We start from the raw sequence: 27,802 nt of genomic DNA, 5'->3' as shown, positions 1-27,802 counted from the left end.
ATTTTATTATATACATTGTTTAAGTTGAAGTGTTTATCTCAGCTTTTCCACCCTTATAACTTGCTGTATACTTACTGGGTGGGGGCACTGTTATATTTATTTTTTACTATGTTGTTCTGTTCAGTGTGCTTTGTAATAGAAATGGTCAGGTATTTCTTCTTACTGATTGAAATGGATACCTTTTAGAATTATACTTATGACATTTATTGTGATCTAAACAGATTTTTTTACGTGTATTTTATGTCTAAATAATTTTTTAGTATTTAATTTTTCAGCAGTTAATGTGTTGGCACACCTCTCAACTGTCCAGAATTATGCCGAATGTTCCAGATTTTGCCTCATATTTTTGCCTTGTCCCTTGTAAAATGTGTGATGTTCTGATAAATCACTGAAGACATTAGTGTTTCATGCCTCTTATTGTTGAGAAAACTCATGTTGGTTCAAAGCTTGTTGTTCTGTCAACATTTTAAGTGAATTAGAATAATATTTAAAAACTGTTCCTGATTTTGGTCCTTTGTGTTCCCCCGTTGGTCCCTTCCCACTCTCTAACCCTAAAACTCCCCACCCACTCCTAAACCTATATCTACCTGCCACTCCCTACCCCTAAAACTCCCCTCTCACTCCCTAAACCTACATCCCCTTCCCGATTGCTGCCCTAATCTACACTCCCACCCCCTCCCACTCCCTCCCCATGACTGCTGCAAACCCGCCTGAACATGAGTGATGCGCTCAGGTAGGATAAGGTAGCTGTTTGCCCATACTCATATTCGAGTTCCAGCACGAACGGTAGCCTAAACCAGCTATAAGACCCTTGAGTCCCTGGCTTTGAAACAGTGCCTTTGAGTGCATGGGAATCTTGCGCTTGTAGAATATCTATGCATCCAGTGATAAGAACTTTTATAACTAATGCCCATGGGAAATAATCTTGGATCATATTAATGCAGCAAAAGGACTATAGGTGTAAAGTAACACATTTTAACCGCTTAAACTTCCTAGATGAAGCTGTTAGCAAGTTCTCCGCATTTTGCTCATCTGAAGATTGTTCAGAACTATGAGAGGTAATAAAGGAGACATCAGGGGAGTTATTAGAGGCTATAGGACCTTTAGAGAAGGGTTGGAAATGAGTAAAATACAAGTAAATGTACATAAATGTTTTAAGAAAATAAATAATAGCAAAAAATGAAACCCTGACCTACGCACAAGCAAAACTAAAAATGTCACATCAGAATAACAAAAAGTAAACACGTGACAGCAAAAGCAAATAGAGAACAAAAGAACAAGGTCTACAGACTTACTGCTTCCTCTATTCTGAGGGAGTAATTTAATTTGTTCACATGCAATGCTTGACTAAACAGGTATTGTCATATGGGTAACATTTTTGTTAAATTGCCCAGATAAAAAAACTGGTTTGGGCACACATAACACACTTAAGCATGGCAAACAGACACATATCTCTCAACCTTCCATCTCCAAAATGAGGAACACTGGCCCTCATAATGTGGAACAAATGGGCAACATGTGGAACATGTACTAATGGCTTACTAACAACTTCAGCTAGAAAGGTCATAGGATGGTTAAAATATACTGATTTTACTTATAAAGAAGATCTTTAAATGAATTAGTATGATTTATTTCTATTTACCATGGATTTCACTTAAAAATTCCCAACACTGAATGTGTTACAGATCCTTTCAATGTGGAACTTTGTGGAATTTCGAGGAACATGAACTTTTTAAGACGCCAAATGAGGTACGTTCCTCGTAATGAGGTACAGTTGAGAGGCATGAACAGACAATACCGAATTATGTTATGTATTAGCTCGGCCTGCGGAATAAATACACGAGATAGTACTAGACATGTTACAGTTTTGTATATCACACCTGCTGAACCTGAAATTGGTCAATATGTATCACTGGAGTACTGGGCGGCCCAACTGTTAGTGTTGTTGCTCTCACAACAAGAGGCTCTCCGGTTCGAGCCTCCGTGGGGGTACCTTTTATAGGGAGTTTGCATGCCCTCCCTCTGGTCCCGTGGGTTTCCTTCAGGTGCTCCGGTTTCCTCCCAAAGACATGCTGTAAGTAGATTGTAAACTCCAAATTGGCCTTGAGTGTGTGTGCCTTCCGTGGAAGGTTGGGCGCCGGGCTAGCAACTTGACACCGTAAAATCTGCACTGCCAATCATGAGCGGACAGGTGAATGATCCACTGTGGCGACCCTAGCTGGAAGAAGAAATACATCAATTAATCAAAGGTTGATCCAATACCTCTCAACTGTCCAGATTTTTGCCTGATACGTTTGCTCCGTTCCTCATAAAATTTGTGGTTTTCTGCTAAATTATAGAAGATGCAAGTCAGTAAATAACACAGTTTTGAGAGCCAGACTTCATTCATATCCTTCTGAAAATGTATGCCAAATTGCCAATGCGAAACCTTTTATTCTGTCAGCTTTCGTAAGTTTATAAGAGCAGTACTTGAAATCTGTCTCTATTTTGGGGCCTTGGTCTCCTCATTATTTTCGTCTTTGTCCAGATATCGTGAGCTAAAACTTTCGAGGCACCAGTTTAAACGAATTCCTTTCACGACCGTAGCTTCCCAGCGATGCGGATAGTGCGAGCATTCCTAAGTTATAAGAACAATTTAATGATAACGCTCTGGCAAATAAATATGGGGAAAATGGTGAACAAACGAAAACGATTTGCTAGGTGCTAGATGCCAGGTGCTGGCATGCAATAGTGTCAATATCACATGTCACGCGGCATGGAATGTCTGGGGTTAGGAGGCAGTTGCACGAGAACCTGGTGTTCAGGTTGTGCTGCTTTGAAGTATATTGCCGTAGTAATGCAGACTATGAATTTGGCGAGTACGTTAATTAGTGTAATTATTGTTATTATACTTTAAATCTAAATTAAAAAATGCCCCGATTTTATATAATGGAGCTAGCCCCCCCTTCACTCAGTGAGCCATGGTCATGCAGACTCATGCTGACGGGGTATCGCCCTTTGCTATTCTTTGTTTGACTTCCTCCAGATAGCCAGATATGTATTCCTTCCTTTTTTTGCGTTTAGTCACTGCTTATGAAGTTATAAGTCGGAAGTGTGTGCTTCATGCATGTGGCTGGAGTAACATCCTGCAGTATGCTAACTTTTTGCAGTCGAGCTCCCTCTTTGCCTAACTTAGTTAACGCACGTTAGTTAATCAGCTGTTAACCTTTGTATTCTGTAAATAATGCTGCACCAGGACTCCTTTGCCTTTTTTTAATAATATTTAACCATTCGTGCTGAAGTCTCACTGTCTCAGGAGTGCAATAAAAACTTTTTTTGACATTGTTCTTGACCAGTGGAGGAGAATTCGCAGTTCGCTGCACATAGCCTGGGGTCCGCAAGGGGAGCAGGTCTGTAAACTGAGAAAACTGACCCATTCAACTGGACAGCTGGGATAATGAAGGTTAGTAAATGAAACTAGTCTACGTATGCATGGCTTTCAATAAATATGCTCGTTCCGTATAATTATGCGTGCGAATATAGTTGAGTGTTTCTGTAAAAACATAACGAGAACACCCCAAAACAAGTTAAACTGGTGTGTGTGTGTGCGGGAGCAACAACAGTGTGACTGGGTTTGTGGTGCTTGTTAGATGCCACTTTAGTGTCACTGAATCACTTTGAGATCTGTTATTACACACGTTTTTCATTATGGGGGGACGGGGACTTGTTATCTCTGATCCTTTTTACGTCTTTTAATTAGATGACTTTTTTTCGTTGTTGCAGACTGTTGGGAAGGTGTTACTGGGGGTAACGGCAGCAGTTGTGGTCATCGTTGCAATAGCTGTTCCTCTCGCACTGCTACTACCAAAGAGTAAGTTACATTTATATTATGACGACTTTATTGAGGTACTGGATGGCCATAGAGACGCTGCCTGACCCATACCTCTCATGTGTACCTAATTACGAGGAACGTATCTCATTTGGGGTCTTAAAAAGTTCATGTTCCTCAAAGATCCCCCAGTGTTCCACATTGAAATACTCTGGCATACATTCAGTGTTGGGAATTTTTATAAGTGAAATTCATGGTAAATAAAATGGTAAATAAAATGAATCATATTAATTCATTAAATGATCTTCTTTATAAATAAAAAAAACAGCATATTTTAAGAATCCTATGGCCTTCCTAGTTGAAGATGTTAGTAAGCCATTAGTATGTATTCCATATTTTGCCCATTTGTTCCACATTATGAGGGCTAGTGTTCCTGATTTGGAGATGGAAGGTTGAGAGCTATGCTGACCTTTCAGGGATATACGCCCCCCCCCCCCCCACACACACACACACACACACACACTCTCTGGTCTTTCTCCTGCATTTATTTGTGTATCTATTTCTTCATTCATTACTTCATTTGCATTTATTTCCAACGAGTAGGACACTGCCATCTAAGTGCATTTTTCATATCCAGCCTGGAAGATTGTATTCGCAAATATGAAAAAATTAATTTAATCAAGTAGAAAAAAATAGCGTAACAAGAAGTAGGAGACACAAATAAATGCAGGCAGAAAGAAGCACACTACCGAAATAGTTAATATGTGCAGACAGATAATATATATATATATATAGTTAAAGATGTAAGGGAAAAACTGTACTATGAATGCCAAAGGACAAAGAGCAAGGTGAAAAGAGATGGCTTCTCTGAAGGAGAAAGGGAGAGAGAATGAAACTGGAGGGTAGATATTGGTGAGCACAGAGTCTCAGGTGCTGTACTTAAGTAGAAAAAGCAAACATTTTGCATTTTTGGTGGAGAGCTTTAAGCAGGATCTAAACTCAGGGTAATTAATTATGTTTTTGATACTGTTCTAAAAAGGCCATCAGTCATAGATTAGAAACAAGAATGGAGTTATGATTACTGTAGTGGTGTTTGTAAGAAAGGAGAAATTTGAGGGTACCCACCTGAGCTGACAAAGCATTTATCATCATGAGTCTGCCAGCAGGGAATATGAAAGGAGTCTGAAGAGAGCCAAGAAGACGTTCCCATCTTTTCTTGACCTGTAGCCAATTAGCCGTTGAAAGAGTAAGGAGTGGTGAGAAGGTATTCCTAAAAAAGATAAAATGGCACATTTTATTCAAGAGAATTTGTAGACAGTGTGGTTTTCTTTCTCCTTTACAGGCCACAGTAGTACAGGTAGTCCATACTCAAGTTGTGTGTGTGGGGGGGATAACCTTCGCTATCACTGAATGCCTTTCAGTGAGAAGGAGGGATGAAGCCTATTTGGCCCAAAATAGTAGTTTATTTATTTCTGTCTTGGTTTAGTCCAGACAAAACTGAAAGTCAAACGTTAAATCAATTCAAATTCCCCAGGTATTAAATGTGTTTTGTAGATGCTAACTGCTTTGGGATAGGATGTGCCATTCTTCTGCTCCACATTTGAGCTTTTTAGAAATTTCAGCAAGTATAGTTTCTGTTTTCTCGATGTTTGGGATTAGGTCCATTTTTAAGCTGATCATTTATAATGATGAGAGTGGAAATGAATGTATAAAGTATCATATCATCTGAATATTGAGTCTGTGTTAATCTGCGTTGGTCTCCATGGAACTGGCTGATGTTTAAAGTAGCATAGGGGTGCTTGTGTGCATCCTTGAAGGACACATTTTTTTGGTGAGCAGAATCAAATTATGAGAATCTTATTTTGATGTGAAACTACTATGTCACCTGATAACAGAGCATAAAACAGTTTATTATTTTGCTGGCTACAGAATCATGAGCACCTGAAAGTGCAGAACTAGATTACTTCTGCTGCAGGACTTACAGACCATTTGATTAGAACATGATTACCATACCAGGGTGGGTTATTAAAGTAATCTTTTGGAAATGTAATGCATGGTTTCCAGTGGTCTGAACCTTAAAAATTGACAGCTTTCAGTGCTGTGTGTTATGATCAGAGGGATGGATTCTGCCTTGTGAGGGGGTTTATCCTGTTATAGCATTATTTTGAATGCAGCAAAGCAACATTCTGTCCATTTATTGAATTGTTGTAACTAAATGTTACTTAACTCCACCTCTTCCAGTAACTTTACACCTCACCAACGTCAAGATCTATTTTCATTTCTATGAATTGTTCAGACAGCACTAATAATAACCAATAACCACTTCTGCCACAGTTTTACTCTTCTTGAGGGCACCAATCTGTTTTATCATGCGTTTTAATTCTTCTGCTCAGAACCCAGCTAGAATCATAACTTAGCACACATGCACTTCATTGGTCATGTGTGCAAGACAACTGTAATCCTTTATACCTGTTACATAACTAAACATCTCCTGTATCCTAACCGATTAAACCAGTGGCGGCTGGTGACTTCAAATCAAAGGGGGGCTGCAGGAGACAGCTGAATGAGTGGGGTAAATGGGAAGGGGTGTGGCCAACTAGAAAGGGGAGAAGCTATGCTCAAAACCACAAAAACTAACTAAATACGCTGCTCAGGGTGCCAAACCGTCATTACGAGAGTCTAATCAAGATAAAATGAAGTGTAGAAGAATAAAAATATTTCAATGCATTGGCTGCATAGCAGCTTACTTAATATCTAGATGGAAACAAAAAGGTTGTGAGGCATGAAAAAATAAATTACTTTTTAAACACATTAATGGAATGCCAGTCAAAATCAAGTATAAGAAAACAAGCAGTACTCAACTCAAACCACTTCTTGCACTGCAGTTCTAATTATAATTTATATTCAGCTTTATTAAAGTACCAAGTAACATGCTGAAAGTAGAAATCTCTGATGCCCCCACTTTTAAAAATGTTTCTTATGCAAAAAAAAGACTTGCGGCCTGACAACTATCTACTTATTTCATAGGGAAAACATGATCAAAGTAAAAAATGAAAAGCAAACAAGAAATAAGCTCAAGATACATTGCATAAAAGGATTACTGTACAGGTTATGGACCACACAATTGGCATTCTGTTTAGTTTACGGGTAAAGCCTGCAGAGATGACTGGAAGTCTCCAAGTGTAATGAGCTTCTTAAAATAATGTAATCTGTCCTTTATTACAAATACTGTCATATGCATTTCAATACCCAAGGCTTATATATTATCTAGTTAAGTATTCTCTACATGGCAACAACAGAAAGGCTTTCAGTGTTGGCAATTCTTTAACAGTATGCTTATTAAAGCTTACTTGCATCTTACGATCTCAGCAAAGCTTACCTGATGGTCATTAAAGTATCGCTACTTAAACACAGAGCAACAGGCACTTTGAGTAATAAGCATAAATCAACAGTACAAAAAATATGACAGAAACCAAACCATTCTGCAAAAATCAAGGACAGATGAAAAGCCACTGTAGTACTTGTGTCTACCTTGGATTGGGGGGGGGGGTACTCTGCACATTTACACTGCATAACTACTCTTTGCCTTGCTTCGACACATCCAGAGTCACTACATGGAGGAGTGGGGTGCAACAAGTATGTCACAATTTGAAATGTCTCTGGCTGACTGTGATGGCCCTGACACATTTGTCATACCTCTCAACCTCAGAGCAAGAAATCTGGACAAAGCCATACAAAGAAGTGAGACAAAGGCCCAAAAATAAGGACAATTTTTAAATATTGCTCTTATAAACTTAGAAAGATAATAGAATAGGTCTTGCATTAGTATGAATTTTCTGAAGGGTATGAAATCTGAAACTCAAATGTCTGTTATTATTTTCTAACTTCAGTCTTTAAAGATTTGCCACTAATTTGCCAAAAAAAACACAATTTTATGAAAAATGGACCAAAATGTGATGTACAAATATAAAATAGCCACACAATACAGCTGGGAACCTGTCAAAGAAGGGACACTTTAATATTAGTACTGCTAACTTGAGCAGCTGACAAAATAAAAGAATCTACATGCATTTCTGAAATAAAAGTAATCTATAACTCTGATTATTGCAGTTATTTCTTAATTGTAAACCCTCCATGTTTTCTTCCAAAATTGCTATTTTGCGGAGTGATTATTAGGGGGAAGAGCAACAATTTGAGCCAAAATCAGGGACAGTTGAGAGGTTTGGCTATGCCTAATTCTATAAAGCAATTTATTTGCATGTACCTCTCAACCTGTTAATGCAGTAAATCTGGACAAGACCAAATATATTGGGGGAACATATAAACAGTACTAAAAGTTGCTCTTGTATAAACTGAGACAGTTGATAGAGCAACAGGTCCTACTTTAGCATGCATTTTTCTGAAGGTTATGAAGTCTGAAACTCAGTGTGTCATTATTTAGTGACTTAATTCCTAAATGATTTGCCAGAAAACCACACATTTTATGAGGAACAAACCAAAAATAAGAAGCAAAAATCTATTAATTATTTGAAAATCTGGACAGTTGGGAGTTATAGTTCAGCTGGGGCTGTCTTTAAGTTTGCCGCCCTTCTCCCTCACAAAATCATGGTCGAATGGGGCCTCCCCCATGCAGCCATTCCAATGATCCATTACTTGGCTATTTCACTCCATTTACCATTAGGGTTACCACCTGTCCCACTTTGCGAGGGACAATCCCATTTTGGGCAGTTGTGTCCTGACAAAAAATATTAAAAATGGCAAATGTCCTGAGATTGTAGGACATAATTATGTCCCATATTTTATGTAATAGTTGCATAAAATAGTTATTTCTGTATCTAAAATACCTAAATGTTACAAGAAACAAAATAAGCAACTAAACTGCTACAAGAATAAGCTTTTATTTAGGCAAAAGAGTAAGTTCTATCTTTTGTACTGACCATGGGTATGTGTCGGCCTGTAAAATCTGATGTGTGTCCCGAAAATGTCCCACTTTGGCCATTTGAAAAGGTGGCAACCCTTGTTGCGTCTTTTCCCGGTTAGCGGTCACCACAGCAGAACTCTGGTCCACTAATGATTGGTAGTTGAGTTATACGTGCCGAGTTACTAGCCCTGATGCACAACCTTTAACAAAGGCATGCCCATTCACGCATGTCTCCACGCAGAAGATGCTTTAGCTGAGAATCGAACCGGACAGCATCTTACTGTGAGGCGACAACGCTACCACAGCACGACCCTGTTTACCATAAACACTAATGTGCATACTGATTTACTTCTATGATGATTTGGACTTCATTTGAAAGTTTTATTTTGCATTTTACAACACAAACACTAAGACATCTGCTAAACAAACTTAGCATTAAAACGGATCTGCTCTTGAAACTCACATTCATTGAAACAGCATTGAAACCCACATTTAAAGAAAATACATTTTACCAGTGGCAGAACTGCCCAATTCAGAACATCTTTCCAGTAAACAATGAAACAAAATGCATGCACCCATAATGACAAAACTGCCCAGTTCAGAACATTTCCATCAAAAAAGTCTACTCAAACTTCTACAGTCCACCATTATCAGTAAATATGCACAATTTTACAGTCCGCCATTATCAGTAAATATGCACAATCTGTGAAGAAGTAAAAAAGTAATCTAAATAATTCCACATTAAATACATCTGTAACTGATGAAGAGGTTGCTGCTAGCAAACAACTTTATATTTCATGGTTTCATCAAAATTAAGTGTCTGATGCCCCTGAGGAATAAATTGCCTATATTACACTAAAAATGATAAGCTAGTAATATTGCAATAGGAAATGGATAGCAAACTGATAACAGGCTCATAGTTAGTATCTTAACTTTTTCAGTACGGCAGCATTCACCCCTTGTGGGAGAAGAACCAACAACCTTCTGCATCAAAAGCAAGTACACAACATGTTGTGCTATTAACAATGCAAGCTGACTTAGCATAAGCAGCACTAAACTTCTCTTCCCCTGCAGCTCTCAGCTCCTTGTAAAATATACCCAATACTCAAATGCATCTCAAATTCGCAGTACAAGAAATCGGGGAAAAAAGCCAAATTTATTGGGGGGGGGGGTCAAAAGCCCAAAAAGCAAGTTGCTGGAATAAAATGCTGTGTTACCACCATAAGTTTTACTGCCAAGGTCCCTGTGCAAAAGAGTCAGAGCAACATACCACTATGCCAAATCAGCTGCTTTGTGAAAGAAAAATGCTGTTACCACCACACATTTTACTACCAATGTCCCTGTGAAAATCAGTCAGAGCAACATACCACTATGCCAAATCACCTGCTTTGTGAAAGAAGAATGCTGTGTTACCACCATACATCTTACTGCCAAGGTCCCTGTGCAAAACAGTCAGAGCAACATACCACTACGCCAAATCAGCTGCTTTGTGAAAGAGCAGAAGACTGAAACTTAAATGGCTATCATTTAATGAATTCAGTTCTCACCATAGCTGTCAACCTCTTCATAGGTTCATAGGTTCATACTAGGCTATCTGCCCTAGGGCATTTATAAGCCTAGCCAGAGTGTGTTTGGCTTTCGCCACCCATTTTAAATTCATTTTGCTATGCCCTTTTTCGAGGTTAGTATATTGTGCCTCTGTCTAACAGTGACACAGAAGTGATACCTGGGGTAAACCTACGATCTCCCATCCACTCATCAAGATTCCTCTTGAAGAGAGTCAATGAGGGACTCTGCCTAACCTGGACTGGGATTTTATTCCAGAGTGAAGGGAGCCTCTGGGTTATGAATCTGTTCCTCCAGCATGTCCTATTTATTTCAGTGCTGAGGTTCAAGTCTCTTGAGCATGTAGCTCGATGGGATTTGGATTTTCTGAGGTGCAGCATGTCCATTAATTCCGGGTTGGACATGGCTTTATACGTCAGGCACAGATCGCCTCTGAGCAGGCAGTATGCCACTGAGTAGAGCTGGAGTTTCTTTAACCGGGTAGCATATGGCATCTGTTTGAGCCCTTTGATCCTCTTGGTGAGGTACTTTTGGGGTCTTTCCAGTTGCTGCAGGTGTCTGGTAAGGTACATCCCAAAAGGGGCATTGTACTCAATTATGGGCCTGATGAGGGATGAGTAAAGAGGCACGATGACCTCCCCTGATCTAGATCTGAATCCCTTCATGATTTAGTGGGCTATATAAAATGTTTTTCTAACCACTTTGGCCACGTGGTTGTCAAATGAGAGATTGCTATCAACTTGGGTCCCCAGGTCCCTAATTACTTCTTCTGTACTTAATGGATTACCACCTATGTGGTAATTTGTGGGCACTTTCTTTTTGCCAAAGGGGATGACTATACACTTTTTGGTGTTTACTTTGAGGCCACGGCTCTGGCACCAGTTGTCTGTTTCTATGAGGCCCTTTTGGAGGATGCTTGTGTCGGCTGGAGAGTCGATTATGGCGCCCAGTTTGCAGACATCTGCGAACTTGGTCAGCCACAGTCCTTCCGTGTTGGCCCGTACCTCTGAGAAATATATACCGAACAAGGCAGGTCCCAGGACTGAGCCTTGTGGGACGCCACTTGTAACTGGTTTGGAGTCTGACATGGCTCCAGCAATTCTAACCATGTGGGTTCTGTCCTTGAGCCAGTTTGCAACCCATCTAGTGACATAGGAGTTTATATTTAAGCTGGTGAGCTTATCTATAATGCCCAAGTGGGGTATTGTATCGAAGGCTTTTGCAAGGTCCAGGTAGGCTGTGTGGACCACCTTCCCCACGTCAATGACTTTGGTGACTGTTTCAAAGAAATCGACCAGGTTTAAGAGGCGGGATCTGCCCTTAACAAAGCCAAACTGGGTAGGATCCAGTGTCTGTAGGTCCCCAATATCTTTATTTATGAGGTCCATGATGATCCTTTCCATAGCTTTGCAGACCAAGCTAGTCAGGCTTATGGGGCGATAGTTTCCAGGATCCGTTGAGGCACCACCTTTGTGGAGAGGGACCACTGTTGCTGTATGCCACTCTTTGGGTACATATCCTGTAGTAAGGCTGAGATTGAACAGTAGTTTTATGCTTGGGTTTAGCTCTTCTTGGAGTTCATGTAGGACGCAGCCTGGGACACCATCTGGTCCCATTGATGCTGTTTTTTTGCTTTGGAGAGGGCAGCTCTTACCTGAGCATCTGAGATGTCAGGGGGGCAGCACTCTCCTGGGATAGATATTTTCCCTTTTGGTGGGGAGGGGGGGAGAAGTTTGTGCTGAACCTGTCAGCTAGGATGTTGGCAATGTCTGTGGATTCGGTGTATTTTTTGTCATTTTGGACTAATTCTGAGCATATCTGGAAATTCCCACCCAGGTTCCTAACATAACTAAAGAAAGCCTTGTGATTATCCTTAGTGTCCTGTGCAATTTTTCTCTCGAAGCTGGCCTTAGACAATTTTATGAGTGCCCGTAGTTTTTTGCTAATACTGATCAGAGATGCCTTCCCTTTTTGGGATTTTGCTCTATCATGTAGTAGCTTCCTCCTTCTATTGTATAGTTTGTTTATGGCTGGGGTCCACCAGACAGGACGCCTGCCTTTGGAGGACTGGGTCTTGGTTTTATTTGGGATTGCATGATCCATGCATTCCTGAAGGTGTTCATAGAATGCATTTATAAAGGATTCTGTGGTCTGGGCTGTATTTTCCACAGGCCCGGGGGCTTTGAAGGATTCCACCTCGGTTTTGAGGAGTGTGAAATTTGCTTTAGAGAAGTTTTTCACTGTGGTTTTCTGGGCAGGGGGTGGGGTCGGGATGTGAATATCCAGTGAGATTAGTTTATGGTCTGATCTTACCAGTGAGGGATACACTTCTGGTCTGGAGCATAGAATCCCTATGTTGGTGATGATCAGGTCCAGTATGTTTTCCCCTCTTGTGGGAGTGGTAACAAGTTGTTCCATAGCATTTGAGTTTATTAGCACAAAACACCTGGACAAACCCAGTAATGCGGGAATACAGCCCTCAAACATATTCAGTGAATTCAGTTCTTGCCATAGCTGTCAACCTTAACACAAAAAACCTGGACAAAGCCAATAATGGGGTAATACAGTCCCAAAAATAAGGACAAATTTCAAATATTCATCTTATAAACTTAGAAAATTGCTAGAATAAAAGGTTGTGTTACTGTGTATTTTTGAAGAATATGAAGTCTGAAATTCAAATCCTGTCAATTTTACTTCTGATGGAACAAAAACAATTTTCAGCAGAGGCCCAGGGATAATACTGCAGACACATGTCTTTGTAAAATGGCAGGACACCAGAGCAAAGCCACATACACAGGGATGAGATGCAGACTCCACACAGAAGGCACCCCAGCCAAAAATCAAACCAGAAAACCTATGTAAGGAAAATATGTAAGGAATTAAACATTCAGAAACCTGAAGTCTGAAATTCAAATGCCTGTCAATTTTATTTAACATTTGTTAATTAGGTCAGTCTGACTTGGAACAAAAAAACATTTTTCAGTAGAGGCCCAGGAAGAAATAATGCAGACATGTCTTTGTAACATGGGAGGACACAAAAGCAAACCCACACAAACACAGGGAGAAGATGCAGACCCAACACAGAAGGCACTCCAGTCAAGAATCAAACCTGAGAACCTGCAGCTGTCAGGTAACAATGCTACCACTGCACCATCAAATATCAAGCATTGCAACATTTAGAAACCACAAATATTATGAGGAACAGATCAGATCAAATATGAGGCAAAAATCTGCAATTTGTTTTACAAATGGTGGTGGGTAGGGAATTCAGGTCCTTAACACCTGCATACAAGGTACAGGGTTCAGGCCTGAGGTATTCCCTACCACACCACCATGAGTTTGTAGTAGCCACCAGTATATAACAACTGGGGCATTTACAAACAGACACACACCCCTTCCATAGCACTCCCCTTACCTTCCATAGTGCAATGTAGATCCCACCATTCCATAGCTGTCCGTGATCCAAATAGCTGGGCCATTAAATCCATAGCTGGCACATCCGAGCACATACGCAAGATCCCCGATGAGACTCCTGGAGCTCATCCACCATGTGAGATCCCCGACAAGACTCCAGCCTGCCTACGTTGCAGTCCGATCTCTTCCCAGCGACAGTCTATGCAGTTAAAACTGCACAGACCTCTGGGAGCTCTGCTCTTACATGTTTCCCAGTGTGCACTGCTGCTGAAACGGTCTGCACATGCTCCAGACTGTCTCAGCAGCAGCCCGGACTAGTGCGCATGTACAAAAGTCCGCAATTTTTAAATTTTTTTTAATCTTTTATTTTTCTTTTATTTTCCTTATTTTACAGCTGGGGGGGGTGGCAGTCTGGCAGTCCAATAGCACGGGCCGTTCCTGGATTAAACTAGTAACTATAACTTACTAGCAATATGCTGAACATCTACAGATGCTTACAGCCCAGCATAATTTAACCAGCTGATGCTTTGATTCAACTGCTTTTTCTTTACTCTGCACGTAATAATATCCTCCCGTGGAAATGTACCAGACAACAAACAGCTGAAGGAATGCCATCCATCTTAATCTGAATGTGTATTTGCTTTATTTATTGCATTTGATTACTAAGAAAGCCTGACTGGGTAGTAGCCTCTTTTTTTCAGCAGGGGCCCAGGGAGAAAAGCTACATTTACATATAAAATTAGTATACAATCATAAAGTTAATTTACATAAAAATAGCTTACAGTCACAAGTAAATATGTCACTTAGCTGTATTGTAAACACAAAAGCAATTATGTGCAAAATGTAGAACATTAGATAAGCAGTGAAACTTGTAGTACAAGAGAGTAAGTATGGGACATCAGTTTCAGTGACAGTTCACTTTTCAATAATAGAAGATTAGTTTCAGTACATAGTTATTTCACATTGCAATAATTAGACATTGTGATGGATAATCAGATGATTAGGTCACGTCTCCATTGCTTGAAAAAACCTTCAGTGATTAGAAGAGAACTCTTCATTTTGCAGGAAAAGTAAAAGAGAAATTGCTTTGCTTTAAATTACAGTTTCAGGATAATTTATTTTATTTTATTTGCATTGTAAGCAGAGCACAGATCTCCATGGACGTTTTTCAGACTCAGACTGTGAGCACTGTCTGGTTAAGTGACTTACTCAGAGTCACACATTTAAGCAATGGAGGCTAAGGGGATCAAATCTTGTACCTTTAGACCTGATTAACTTTATGACAAGAGAAATAGGAGAAAGCAGTAGAGAATCATATCACATTATGGTGCTTGTATTTTTTCCAACTATTTAGAACAAAGGTTTAAAATGTTTATCTCAATCAAAACTCTTTTTATTTACTTATTAATTTACTATTTGATAACTGGGTAGGTGAACTGGATGGAAGATCCTTTACAGCCATAATCCAGGCACAGTGGCAACAGTAAGTACAGTAGAGACTAATAGGTTCACAGGTTCATACTTTATACTAGGTTAACGACCAGTGGACTGTTATAAGCCTGGACATGCACCACACATTTCCTGCAAGTTTTTTGATCCTTAGATGTTATTTTAAGGGACACGTGTAAGCTAGGGTATAATTTGCAGGCTGTCTCTGTCCACTAGAAACATACGTGCTACACCTGTAGTGAATTTCTGATTTCCCATCCACTGGTCCAATTTACACTTCAATAGGGTTAGGGAAGATTTTTGCTTCACATGGGTGGGAACCCTCTTTCAGAGGAGGGAGTTACATATGTATCCTTCTAGCATGTCCTATTTATGTCACAAGTAAAGTTCAAGTCCCTAGATCAAGTAATTCTGATGCTATTGGTGTTGCAGATGTGCAAAAGGTCCATAACATTTGGATACAAAGATGCTTTGTATATCAGGGTTCCTATTTGAAAGATGAAACGGCAAAACAGAGAACGCACTTAGACTGACCCAAATTGATCGAAGCTGCAGACCCTCGAACACCAGGGGAAAAAAAATCGCTGGGTCATTGTCGGGGCTTTGCTGTTTACTCCACTTTAGTGAGATCTCAGAGTTGGTATATTTAAGTAGGGGGTTGTGGGGGATGAAGACCCCACTTTATTTTATGTTTAGATTTTTTTTTTGTGTTGGTCCAGCGATTTTTTTTTCCCAGGGAAAAAAAAAACACTGTTGTGGCCATTCGAGGTTTAGCAGGTTCGATCATTTTGGGTCGATCTAAGTGCTTTCACTGTTTTGCGGTTTCATCTTTCTAATAAAGATCCGTATATCAGCTACAGATCATCTGTCAACAATTTGTAGGAAACTGAGTACAGAGATAGGACTTTTAGATGATCTGCATTGGACATGTTTACACAACATATTCTTTTTTATTTATTTATTATTTATTTGGCATTTGTTTACCAGGATAGTCCAACTGGACAGCAGGTGCCCTTTTTCAGCGGAGGCCTGGGGAGAAAAGCTCCACAAATATACAATAGTAACATATTAACAATATTTAGTAGTGAAAGTACAGTTTACAGAGTTTGATAAATAAACAGCAGAGTTAATACAGAGAGTTAATATCATAGTAACCAAAATTAGACAGCGTTAAGCAGTTAATACAGACAATTACTAACATAATACAAAAAGTAGACAGTGTTGTAGAGAAGTGTAATTAAAACAGTAGTTACACAAGTTAAACAGTATAGTAGAAAATTTTGTTTGAGGAACCTTTGTGGAAGTTCTATTTATACGTGGTCAGGTACATACTGAAGGAGACATTATGCTCAATACTGGGTCTGATGAAGGCTGAATACAGAGGAACAATGACTTCCTTGGGCCTAGATGCCATGCTCCTGCTTAAAAGTTGAGCGACATAGAATGATTGTAGCATTAGTTAGAGTTAGTTTAGATTGCATATACTGCACATAAACAGTTCACAGGGTAAAATGACTTGGTTTGAAATCACAATAAAGTGTACAGAGTATGACTGGTTCACCTAAGGAAAGTTAAACCAAGTGTTGCTCTGAGTAATTGTTTTATGGTTATAATTATCCGTTGTCCTTAAAGCATTTATGTTCGGCTTCATTAAGGAAGTGCTCTGATAGTGTGTTCTTGAACCCAGACAGAGTGTCCTGACCTGTCATATCAGCTGGAAGCTGATTACAGAGAGCTGGGCCAGCTCTGATGGAGGCTCATTCACCAATGAGTGACTTTAAATGGAGGGTGGGTGAGTAGAACTGAGTCTAACGGGTATTTTGCAGAAAGTAAGAGGGTTCCCTAACTGGGAACTTTCTTTTCCTAGGAGGACAATATCCCATTTTTAGGATTTTATACAGTAGTGTACTAAGTTAATGAGTGGTTCTTTCTGTTAAAGGAAAACACTTGAAGTCTTTTAATAGGTTTCATTGGTGAGTCTTTGAGTCAGCAAGTAAGGAAAATCTGGCAAATTTGTTTATTGTGACTTGCAATCTCTGATTGTTATAGGCAGATGGAAAAGAGGGACGTGTGAGTTCATATTCTAATTTCTGGATGAGTTCATATTCTAATTTCCGGAAAAGGGCATTCTTAACCAGAGCTTTGTAGTGATATATTCAAGAGATTTTAAAACAGAATTTATGGTGTTATCCATCAGGGTGATGAAGGTTAGTAGTGAATCAAGGGTGGGCTAATCCTAAATATTTGTACTCAGTGACATTAGAAATGGGGTTGTCACAAATATTAATAGTTGGCAGATTTTTGAAGTTTCTGACAAGAGGCAAAAAGCATAACATAAATTCCTTACTGCATCCATCAGTCACTCCTGCTACAACATATTTACTTCCTTCTATATTATATGGTTCGACCATCTTGACTGGCCTCCAGGCCTCCCTAAAATGTAAACTAGAATTGTGTTACAACAAGGTAAATATCTTGCCGCATCGCTGTTCTGCACTAAAAACTCTAAACTGGTAAGAATTATCCCACCAACTTAACTATATCCAACTTCTTTTAACACACAGAATTATATTCAGTCCCTTTTCCTGCCCATCTATACGTACAATTCTGCACCACTACCTACCAAACTGTCACATCTAATTGTGTGACAAAAATCTACGTAACATCTATGAGCCATACAGAAACTGTGGTCCAAGTCTGTGTCAAAGGTCTGGCATGTGATCCCTGTGCCAATTGGGGCGATACATAACATTCAGTTATTTAAGCTGCAACTAAAAGAAGGCCTGTCTGACGCCTGGCTTGGTACCTGCTGCTCTCCTGGCTGATAATGTCAGCTCCTTCTCCTCTAACACCTTTATACACCGCATCTCTCCTTTTCCTTCTTTTTATTTCTCGTACTGTTATTTCTGTTATGCTTAATCTCACTTAAACTCATTATTTCTCCTGCCTCCCATATCTACTCCACGTATTACCGCTAATAAATACTTATTTCTCACTCTCTCCTTCCTTCCTGTCCTTCTTCTTATCCAGGTTTGAATGTTACACTCTGGCATTTGCTTTATGAATGAGTAATAAACTCGTCAGCATGTTTCAGTGCTACATGATATTGTATTTATTTTTCTTTTAATGATGGTATATGTGTATTAGTCTACCTGTCACATGTGTATCAATATTCCTGTTAATTTATGTATTTACATTATATTGTAATGAGATGTCAATTTTCACCTATGTATATTTATTTTCTGTTCTTTTATTTGTGAACTTTTCTGCCAGGATCTCCTCTAAATATGGATATAATTATCCAATCATACTTTCCAGATAAACAAATGCCAATAAATAAATATTTGCTTTTTGTGTGATTAATCAAAAGCTTATTTTGACAAGACCATTCACAGAGATCTGAGAAGGCCTGCTGGAGTTGCAGTTGTAAGGCTGTAGAACTTTTGTTTGTTTGACATAAAAGTAAAGAGTAAAGTTGTGACCAGCCTAGCTTTCAGTGATGTCATTAATGAATAAAGAGTAGGGGTCCTAACACAGAGACTTGGGGAACTAGTAGTAAGGATACCGCTAGTGGATAGCTGGCTATTGGAGAGACCTTGAAATGTCCTGCTGCCAAGGTAGCTATGGACAGTTTCAAAGGCATATGCCACATCCACAAAAATACCTGCTGTTGTGAGGTCATCATTCATGTTACTGTAGGTAGTGTCAGTAGCAGGAAGTGAAGCAGCAAATGTACCAAACTATTCCTGAAGCTGCATTGCTAGTTGGAGAGAAGCCCATAACTAATTAACACAGGAAACAAAAAAAAAAAAAAAAAAAAGGAACCAAGAACCAGACAGATACCATTCAGGAAGCCACGTACCTGACACAAAAAATAAAATCAATCACTTTAATAACAAGCACTTTTGTCCTAAAACATAAGAACTTCATCACACAACTTATTACACCCTCACCAGCATATAAATAGTAAATTCAAAAATCATGTGACACAAAACTGATCATATGACCCCCAGTCATAGTAGCACTCAAAGTTAAAATGAAAATTAAAATAACCGTATATTAAATTACCCCTCATACACAACACATTGAGCCCCCACACAAGTAAAAATACAAAAATACCAAAAAAACACAATTATATAAAATAAAATGTAATAAAGCAGAATAATAAAAAATGAAACAAAGTGTCTTCTCAATGCCCTCAACTTCAACAATGGGGCGAAAGACACATGATCATTCAACCCTGGCCATATATAAAAACTGAAATAAATTTGCCAAAAAAAGCTCATAGTTCTCCAGCACTAATTGCCATGGTCTACCCCTCGGGTAGAGTTTTACTTTTTCAAGCACTGTAAACTTAAGAAAATGGCCCCCATAAGACATTAAATGTCTGCATAAAGCATTGGTTGTCCTACTTCTTTTAATGTCATACTGGTGCTCATAAATCCTTTCACGGAGTTTACGCTCAATTTTCCCAATGTAAAAACTATCACAGGACTAACACAAAACTATATACACCAGTCCAGAGCTATCACAGCTAAATCTCCCTTTTACTTTAAGAGTTTTTCCCAAGACTGAAAACCTATCCCCTTCCATCAAAAATTTACAATATCTACATCTCCCACATTTAAAAACACCATTCAAGCCCCTAGTGTGCCTTTCATGGTGCTCAAAAATGCACTTCAGTACTAGTACCCTCAGTAAGTAGGCCCCAATTCTTATATAGAATACTACTGATCATTGGGCTGTCAGCACTATATGACATAATAAGGTCCTGTGAAACAAAACCTTCATCCAACTGTCATTTCAGGATCAGCTCCTCATGAACCAGAGCAAAATCAGATGTCAGTTTAAGTCGTAAAAGAGGGGAAAAATAGCCTGTATTCCTCTTGGAGCTAATCTCCACTGTGATCTCATCAATCAAAGAAACAGGCTACCCCCTCTTTAGAAACATCTGTTTAAGCAATTCATGCTCAACATAAAAATCATCGTCACAGGTGCACATATGTGCTGCTCCAACCAGCTGCCCCTTAACAACTGGATGTTTTTGTTTAAATGGATGGGCACTATGAAAGTGCAGAAATTAATTAGAGTATATGGGTTTCCTGTAAATACTACTTAAAAACCAAGCCCTATTCAAATCCTTACATACCAAAACATCCAAATATGAAGTACTAATGTCACTAAAGGAGTGGGAAAATCTAAAAAAAAAACAGTATTATCAATTATATAATTCAAGAACCTTTCAATCTCCTCATGTTCTTCACTCAGCAAAATAAAAATGTCATCCAAGTAAATGTTTGACAAAGTGAGAATTCCAAAGAAGTTTCTGCTCCCACTGGCAAATAACTTAGAGCTTATGTTTTAGGATGAAAGCACTTATATTTTGTTTTTAAAGTAACATGTTTTATTTTTTGTGTCGGGTTCGGGTTTCTTGAACAGAAGCCCATAACTATTAATATTCTTCAGACGTTATTTGTACAGAAGTATTTCAGATATTTTAGAAATAGGACAAAGTGTGGGACAAGGTGAACGTCTTTATGTGTTGCAGGAGGGGGACCTTAGGTAGGGCGATAATAACATCATGGTTCTAGGATATGATAATCTACACAAGGAGAGTCTTGGCATTGGCTGTTTGTCTTCTACTTTCCTAAGGAAACTTGGCTGTAGAGAGGACAGGGAAGAGGTTGAAGATTTGGGGTTCTGTGGCTAGTTAGTTTCTTTCACACAGACTGCAGGGAAGTGGAATATACCAGCATGTTCTGGTTCTTAGAAAAATTCTGAAACCAATTTCGTTAAATAATTCATGCTTCTGTTCCTCCTCATACAAGCTGAGGACGTTCATCCCTAACTGGACGCCCCCTTTGTTCCCAAATACCATCTTTCCTTCATCTCACATTGACCTTATGCAGGCAGTTTCTGGTCAGTTATTCAAAGCAAAAGGAATTAAAATCCTGAAATGCTGACTTAGACTGCCATAAATAAATCCAGTATCTTGCCCATATAAGAAACCTTTTTTTAAGAAACCTGGAAAAGGCCTCTTATTCTGATCATTGATTTCTGCCTTAACAACTGCAACTACAGACTGGTGGTTGAAAAAAGCTTATTGCTAGATGTGCAACTGCTTATCGTAAACCATATGCAGTCATAACAGTGTTTGCTGACACTCCTAAGTGGCTGATACCTATAACTGTAAAAAGAAAAAAAAAAAGAAATGCACCTTTACCACAGGAGTTGTGAGGAAAAACATACAATTATTCAGATCAATCATACCTAGTGGGGGGCACAAGAGATCAAGGGCCTAACCAAATTTCTTTTAATCATGCATTTTCAGGAAAATTTACTAACTTGCCAGTGTGCCGGATTTTTTTAGCAGCTTGTGCTGTTGCACATTTGCTGTAGATGTGATTCAAAGTACATCATTAATAAACAGTGTATGATTGGAGTAGCTGTTTAGTACCATCTTTATATACAGAAGTTTGCTTCACAACCCGCATGCAGTTCTACTACACATAAACGTCACCTCAACACAATACAATACAATGTGGATGTGAAACAGAACATTTACCCCAGGACTGCCCCTGTACTACTAATAAACAGAGGGAGCAACTAATTGCTCTATCTCATGCGTGGGTCCCTTTAAATTATCTATGGTACGATCCCAGTTATTCTCAATAGGGGTAATATATACATTTTCGACTATGGGATGAGTAAAGGCCAGTCTCTAACCAAATAGGACTGGTTATTTTGAGCATAAAAAGGAAAACTGTCTGTGTTTAAAATGGCCCCCAGTGGCAGCTAGCCTAGTACTTACCTAAGAACTGTAAGTTGCACTGAGCCATTTATAGATCAATGGATATGGCACTTTGTTCCTTTTATAATTTTATCTAGGTAAAATGCACAAATAGGCATGCAAACACACACACATCACTTAGACATGATCATAGACATTTAATAATATGCATTTCAGATTATTTTTCAAATATATGGTTCACACTGCTAGGAATTAACATCATTGTTTTGTAACCAGCATCCTTCCATTTATGTTAATTACCATATTATTAGTATGTATAATTTTTAATAGTACTTTAGCTCTATTAGCAGTAATTTTGTGTGACAACATTAGTCTTCATATTAATTCTTAATAACACTTTATGAGGAATATGTCTTTCTTCCTGTTTTAATGCCTTGGTGAAATTTCTTATTCAGAATAACATTGTCAAGGAAAATTCAAGGTCTCCAGCATCTGTCTTATGTGGATTGTCTGAAATCACTGTCACTTTATTCTGTTTCATACAGACTACTCAGAGGCGATCTCTACCATGCATATAAAGCAGTCTTTGACCCTGCTTTATTGGAAATGTTGCATATCCGCATGTCAAATGGTACATGAGTTATTTCCTCTAAAGACTATAATCTGGTATGTGACATTAATAGAACCTGCTGGAGAGAGCTGGCTTGGTGTGATTTTTGTGCCCAAAAGTCTGATACCAAGCCACATTTCAGATGGGTAGTAGCAGTGAACAAGTACAAGACAGAGCTCATTTCTAGTTATTTAGATTATTTGTTCAATACTATAGTACAGTCTTCGGAATATTATCTTAGAGACTTGTAGCATTTGCTTGAATACATCAATCATCCTCCGAGGTGGAAGATGGATGTTTCTTTGCTTTGTTTGATGTTGTTTCTTTATATACCTGCATTGATCAACAAAATGGAATTGATTCCATCAGGGACTACTTAACATGTTTCACCAATCTTAATAACAATTTGGTCAATACCATCTGTATGCTTCTTGGCTTAGTTTCAGAAAACATTTTTTTTCCTTGTCTGAAAAATTATGCAGACAGAAAACTGGTGTGGCAATGGGAGTCAGAGTTGCTCGTGTTTTTGCAAAGCTAGTGATGGCTCTTTGGGAGCAAAAACAGATGAAACTGCACCCGTTGTTCAGGCTGGCTTTGTTTTTTCGTAGATATATAGATGATTTGTTTTTTGGCTGGAGTGGGACAGGAGAGGAATATGACCAACTATTGGGATTTATGAATACAAGTACATTATTTTTTTAAAATTCACTAAAAGTGGGTTTGGGAAAACTAACAATTATTTGGACCATGGTAGACGATAACAAGTCTATCACAAGCAGAATTTATCTCAAGGATACCCTTGTTAATCATTATGTGCACAGATACATTCTTCATCCTCAGCATATGAAAAAAGTAGTTGTTAAAGGTCAATTTATTTGTCTAAGCAGGTTCACTATTGACAATGGCATGTCCCATACTGAATCTGTTAAATTAGGGAATTTTTTTTCCTGGATAGAGGTTATGACTCTGATTAGTTAGTGAAGATACAAGAGGAAGTTTTATTGTTTAGGACTACATCTACAAGATCTATCTTGAATAAGTGTGACTCAGGAAGCATATTGGCCACTACAGGCAAACCCACCATGGAAGATCAGAATGTGATTGGCTACAAAAGAGCTTTCCCTCTTCCAATAACCACTGGCATGGTGTTGATAAAAAACATTATGGTCACAAACTGGAATATCCTACTTGAAGATGTTGACTTATAAAAAACATTATGGTCACAAACTGGAAAATCATACTTGAAGATGTTGACTTGTCAAAGACATTAGGGCAATTTCCTTTGTTTACATACAAAAAAATAAACAACATTCAATCACTGCTGAAAAACAGTTCAGTGAACAAATGTTTGAGCACCGGCACACTGGGCACCTTCAAGTGTGGTAGATACAAACAATGCCTGTTTATAAATAATTCTATAAGTGTAAATCTAAATGCCCAAATTATTATCAGTGTAAAAGTAAGACATGACTGTTAGTCTCAAGGGGTGTTTTATCTTGCTACCTGTGAGTCTTGCCCATGTTTATGTACTGGCAAGACAAACAGGAAATTGAATAGAAGAATATATGAACATTTATTGGCAATTAGGAAAAAAGATGTTAATAATGTGTTGGTCAAACATTCAGTAACTTATTCATCATTCAAAAAATTCAGTTTCTTTGTGCTTGATGCTGTCACTTTCTGTGATCTGGCAGAGGATTATAAAGTGTGGCTTGATTGCTGTGAATCTGCGTGGCAGATAAGATGTAATGCAGACCAACCCCTGGTTTAAATGACATTATCAATATTAAGTGCTTTATATTAGCACAGAAACTTTGATTATTATTTTGTGCCTGGGGCTAGGGCTTACATTCAGAGACTTCTTATTTCAAATTCATCAGTCAGTGATTGGCTTAAATTTTAAATACACTAGTTTCATTGGCAGATGTTGTAGGTCATGTGACCGTAAGTTATACTTTTAAGCTGATGCTTTTTTTGTATTTTAGATTCCGATGAAGTTCTATTTTTTATTGTATTAAAGAATGAAAATGCTTAATCAATTTCCCCTGGTGTAAGGTTCCGGCTAAGACTCCATACATTCTTATATCAACATAAACTTGGCTAAAACCCCATAAAAGAGACCCAGACATACTCCCACAAGGTTATACATACACAGGCTTGACAGGATCAGGAAGAAGGGTGGCAGAGGTGCATTCTTCTACAAAGATAACCTAAGCATAGACTACCTACCCATCAAATGCCCTTATGATAACAACTTTGAAGTCCTAGTAACATGGCTCAGAATCAACCCAAAGAAAAATATTATGATAATATCCACTAACATACCTCCTAATAATACTTCCCCTGCTACTGAGGAACTCACAGCCTGGACACCCTCAACCTACACCCAGGAAACCATTATCACAGGCGACTTCAACTTAGACTGAAACACTTACACTGGTGATAATCCCTCCATCTTCATAAATCTACATAGTTTCTCTCAAACAATCTTTCCCACTGGAATAGATAAACATAGCAAAAGGGAATCTGTCTTAGACTGGTCACTTATTAACAGTACCACCCATAACTATCTCTATGGATGCCTTCCAAATAATTTAAGTGACCATAGACCTACCTACTTAATCCATCATCTGCTCAACGCACCCAGAACCATAGTTTACAGAGTCATACGAAATACCAAAAACTTCTCCAACAAAACATTCTTAGACATACTTAATAAACGCAACTGGACACCACTCCATCATCTCCAACTTGACCAAGCCATAACATACTTCAGTGAGGCAATTCTAGCTATTCTAAATAGTTTAGCACCAACTCATACATGTCATGTTAAAAATAAGAGATTGCCCTGGATATCAAAAGAAACCATTAGACTTCAAAAACTAAGGGAGAAAACCTGGTTTCAATAGTAGAAAACAAAAGACAATAAAACTCTGCTAGCATACCCTCAGCTCCGCAATCAAACAACAAACAACTCAAACTAGACAAAAAAATATATTATACATCTACGCAAAACAAATAAGAAAACAATTCCAGAAAGTTCTGGCAAGCAATGAACTCACTCCTCCACCCAGGTAAAGCTACAACCCCAGAACCAACAACCAATAACCAAAGCATGAGCATTGCCTCACAAATGAACACCTACTTTATAAACACCATCCTCTCCTAAGTTACAGGGAGCAATTCCACCCCACTGTCTCATCCACCTAATGTGAACACTAACAAGTCTTTTGACCTCAAACCTGTCCCAACTAACACCATAAGAACAATGGTGGAAAAAGTAAAACCTTCTTCCTTAGAGCTGCTGACCAACTCCCCAATGAGTACCTCAAATTTTCAGCAGATGCCATAGCTTTGCCTATCTCCATTCTGGTAAATAGGTCTAAAGCAGAACTATATACCCCGAAATTATGGAAAATTTCCTATATCACCCGCTACATAAAGGAGGAACATCAACAGAATTAAGCAATTACAGACCCATAGCCATCCTTTCCCCCTGTGTCAAAATTCTGGAAAAATGTATCCACACTCAATTACTACAGTACCTGTTATCTCACAGTCTTATCTCTCCTTCCCTACACGGTTTCAGACCAAAACACAGCACCACTACAGCCCTAATTCATTTCTCTAACACCATCGACTGACTGAGAAATTCAAACCAGCAAGTAGCATCAATATTCTTAGACATGTCAAAAGCATTCGACACGGTCTCCCATCAGAAACTCCTCAGTACTCTTGCCTCACTAAACCTATCAAACACTTCCCTCTCCTGGTTCCTAAGCTATCTTTCTGACAGACAACAAGCAGTACGATGGAAATCCGAACTCTCACCACTTTTGTCTGCCTTGGATGGAGTCCCCCATACTAGGACGATTCAACTTTAATCTGCTTAGCAGATACCTTACCAGACCTCCAAATAGTAGCCCAGCAAGCTTTTAATGATATAGAAACATATCTAAGTAAATCACAACTAATCCTCAACCCCAAAAAAGACACAGTTAATGCTATTTACCAGTAGCAAACAATCACCAACCACACCTTCTTTCACCATTCTCTCAGCAAACAACACTGTCATACAACCAGTTGAGCATACAAAACTCCTTGGGGTGACAATCGACAACAAACTCAGATTTGACCAACACATAGCCATCACAGTTAAGGAAGTTCACATCAAACTTGGCTCACTGTACACAAGCAATCCAGTCCTCACTGACAATACCATACTAGCCATATCCAGAACCTTCCTCCTTTCTACACTCATATATACTTTCCCCCCTCTTTACCAACTTAAAAAAAATCAGTAAAAAAATAAGGCAGTGGGTGGCAGTGAAGAGTTACCGAATAGCTGGGTAACTACAGCAGAGCTAGTAAGAGAGATGGCTAGAAAGGTGCTTGGTGTGACATCTGGAAAGAGGAAGGAGGACAAGGAGACCTGGTGGTGGAATGCAAAAGTACAAGAGAGTATACAGAGAAAGAGGTTGGTGAAGAAGAAGTGGGATTGTCAGAGAGATGAAGAAAGTAGACAAGTGTATAAGGAGATGAGGTGCATGGCAAAGAGAGAGGTGGCGAAGGCTAAGGATAAGGCGTATGAAGAGTTGTATGAAAGGTTGGACACTAAGGAGGGAAAAAAGGACCTGTACCGAATGGCTACACAGAGGGACCGAGCTAGTAAAGATGTGGAGCAGGTAAGGGTGATAAAGGATAATGAGGGAAACATACTCACAAGCGAGGAGAGTGTGTTGAGGAGATGGAAAGAGTACTATGAGGGGCTGATGAATGAAGAGAATGAGAGGGAGAGAAGGTTGGATGATGTGCGGATAATGAATCATGAAGTGCAGTGGATTAGCAAGGAGGAAGTAAGGATAGCTATGAAGAGGATGAAGAATGGAAAGGCTGTTGGCCAAGATGATATACCAGTGGAAGCATGGAGGTGCTTAGGAGAAATGGCAGTGGAATTTTTAACTAGATTGTTTAATGATATTTTGGAAAGTCAGAGGATGCCTGAGGAGTGGAGAAAAAGTGTTTTGGTACCTATTTTTAAGAATAAGGGTGATGTACAGAGCTGCAGTAACTACAGAGGGATAAAACTGATCAGTCACAGCTTGAAGTTATGGGAAAGAGTAGTGGAAGCTAGGTTAAGAAGGGAGGTGATGATTAGTGATCAGTAGTATGGTTTCATGCCAGGAAAGAGCACTACAGATTCAATGTTTGCTCTGAGAGTATTGTTGGAGAAATACAGAGAAGGTCAGAAGGAGTTGCATTGTGTCTTTGTGGACTTAGAGA

The 27,802-nt window shown here is 38.9% G+C and overlaps 1 protein-coding gene across 1 annotated transcript in view; it reads left to right on the top strand.

Annotated features, from left to right (window-relative positions):
- The first annotated feature begins 2,786 nt into the window (after window positions 1-2,786).
- The window catches only part of LOC122804723 (dipeptidyl peptidase 4-like), a 1,230,541-nt gene continuing 1,205,525 nt past the window's right edge, over window positions 2,787-27,802 (top strand). Inside the window, exons 1-2 of the mRNA XM_044074775.1 lie at window positions 2,787-3,442; window positions 3,763-3,850. Of these exons, the coding sequence (XP_043930710.1) occupies window positions 3,437-3,442; window positions 3,763-3,850 (94 nt within the window). The 5' untranslated portion in view covers window positions 2,787-3,436. The remainder of the gene's footprint in view (window positions 3,443-3,762; window positions 3,851-27,802) is intronic.

This window comes from Protopterus annectens, chromosome 6.part0, assembly GCF_019279795.1.
Source record: "Protopterus annectens isolate FY-2018-M chromosome 6.part0, PAN1.0, whole genome shotgun sequence".
Taxonomy (NCBI): Eukaryota; Metazoa; Chordata; order Ceratodontiformes; family Protopteridae; genus Protopterus; species Protopterus annectens.
This window is presented reverse-complemented; position numbering and strand designations above follow the sequence as displayed.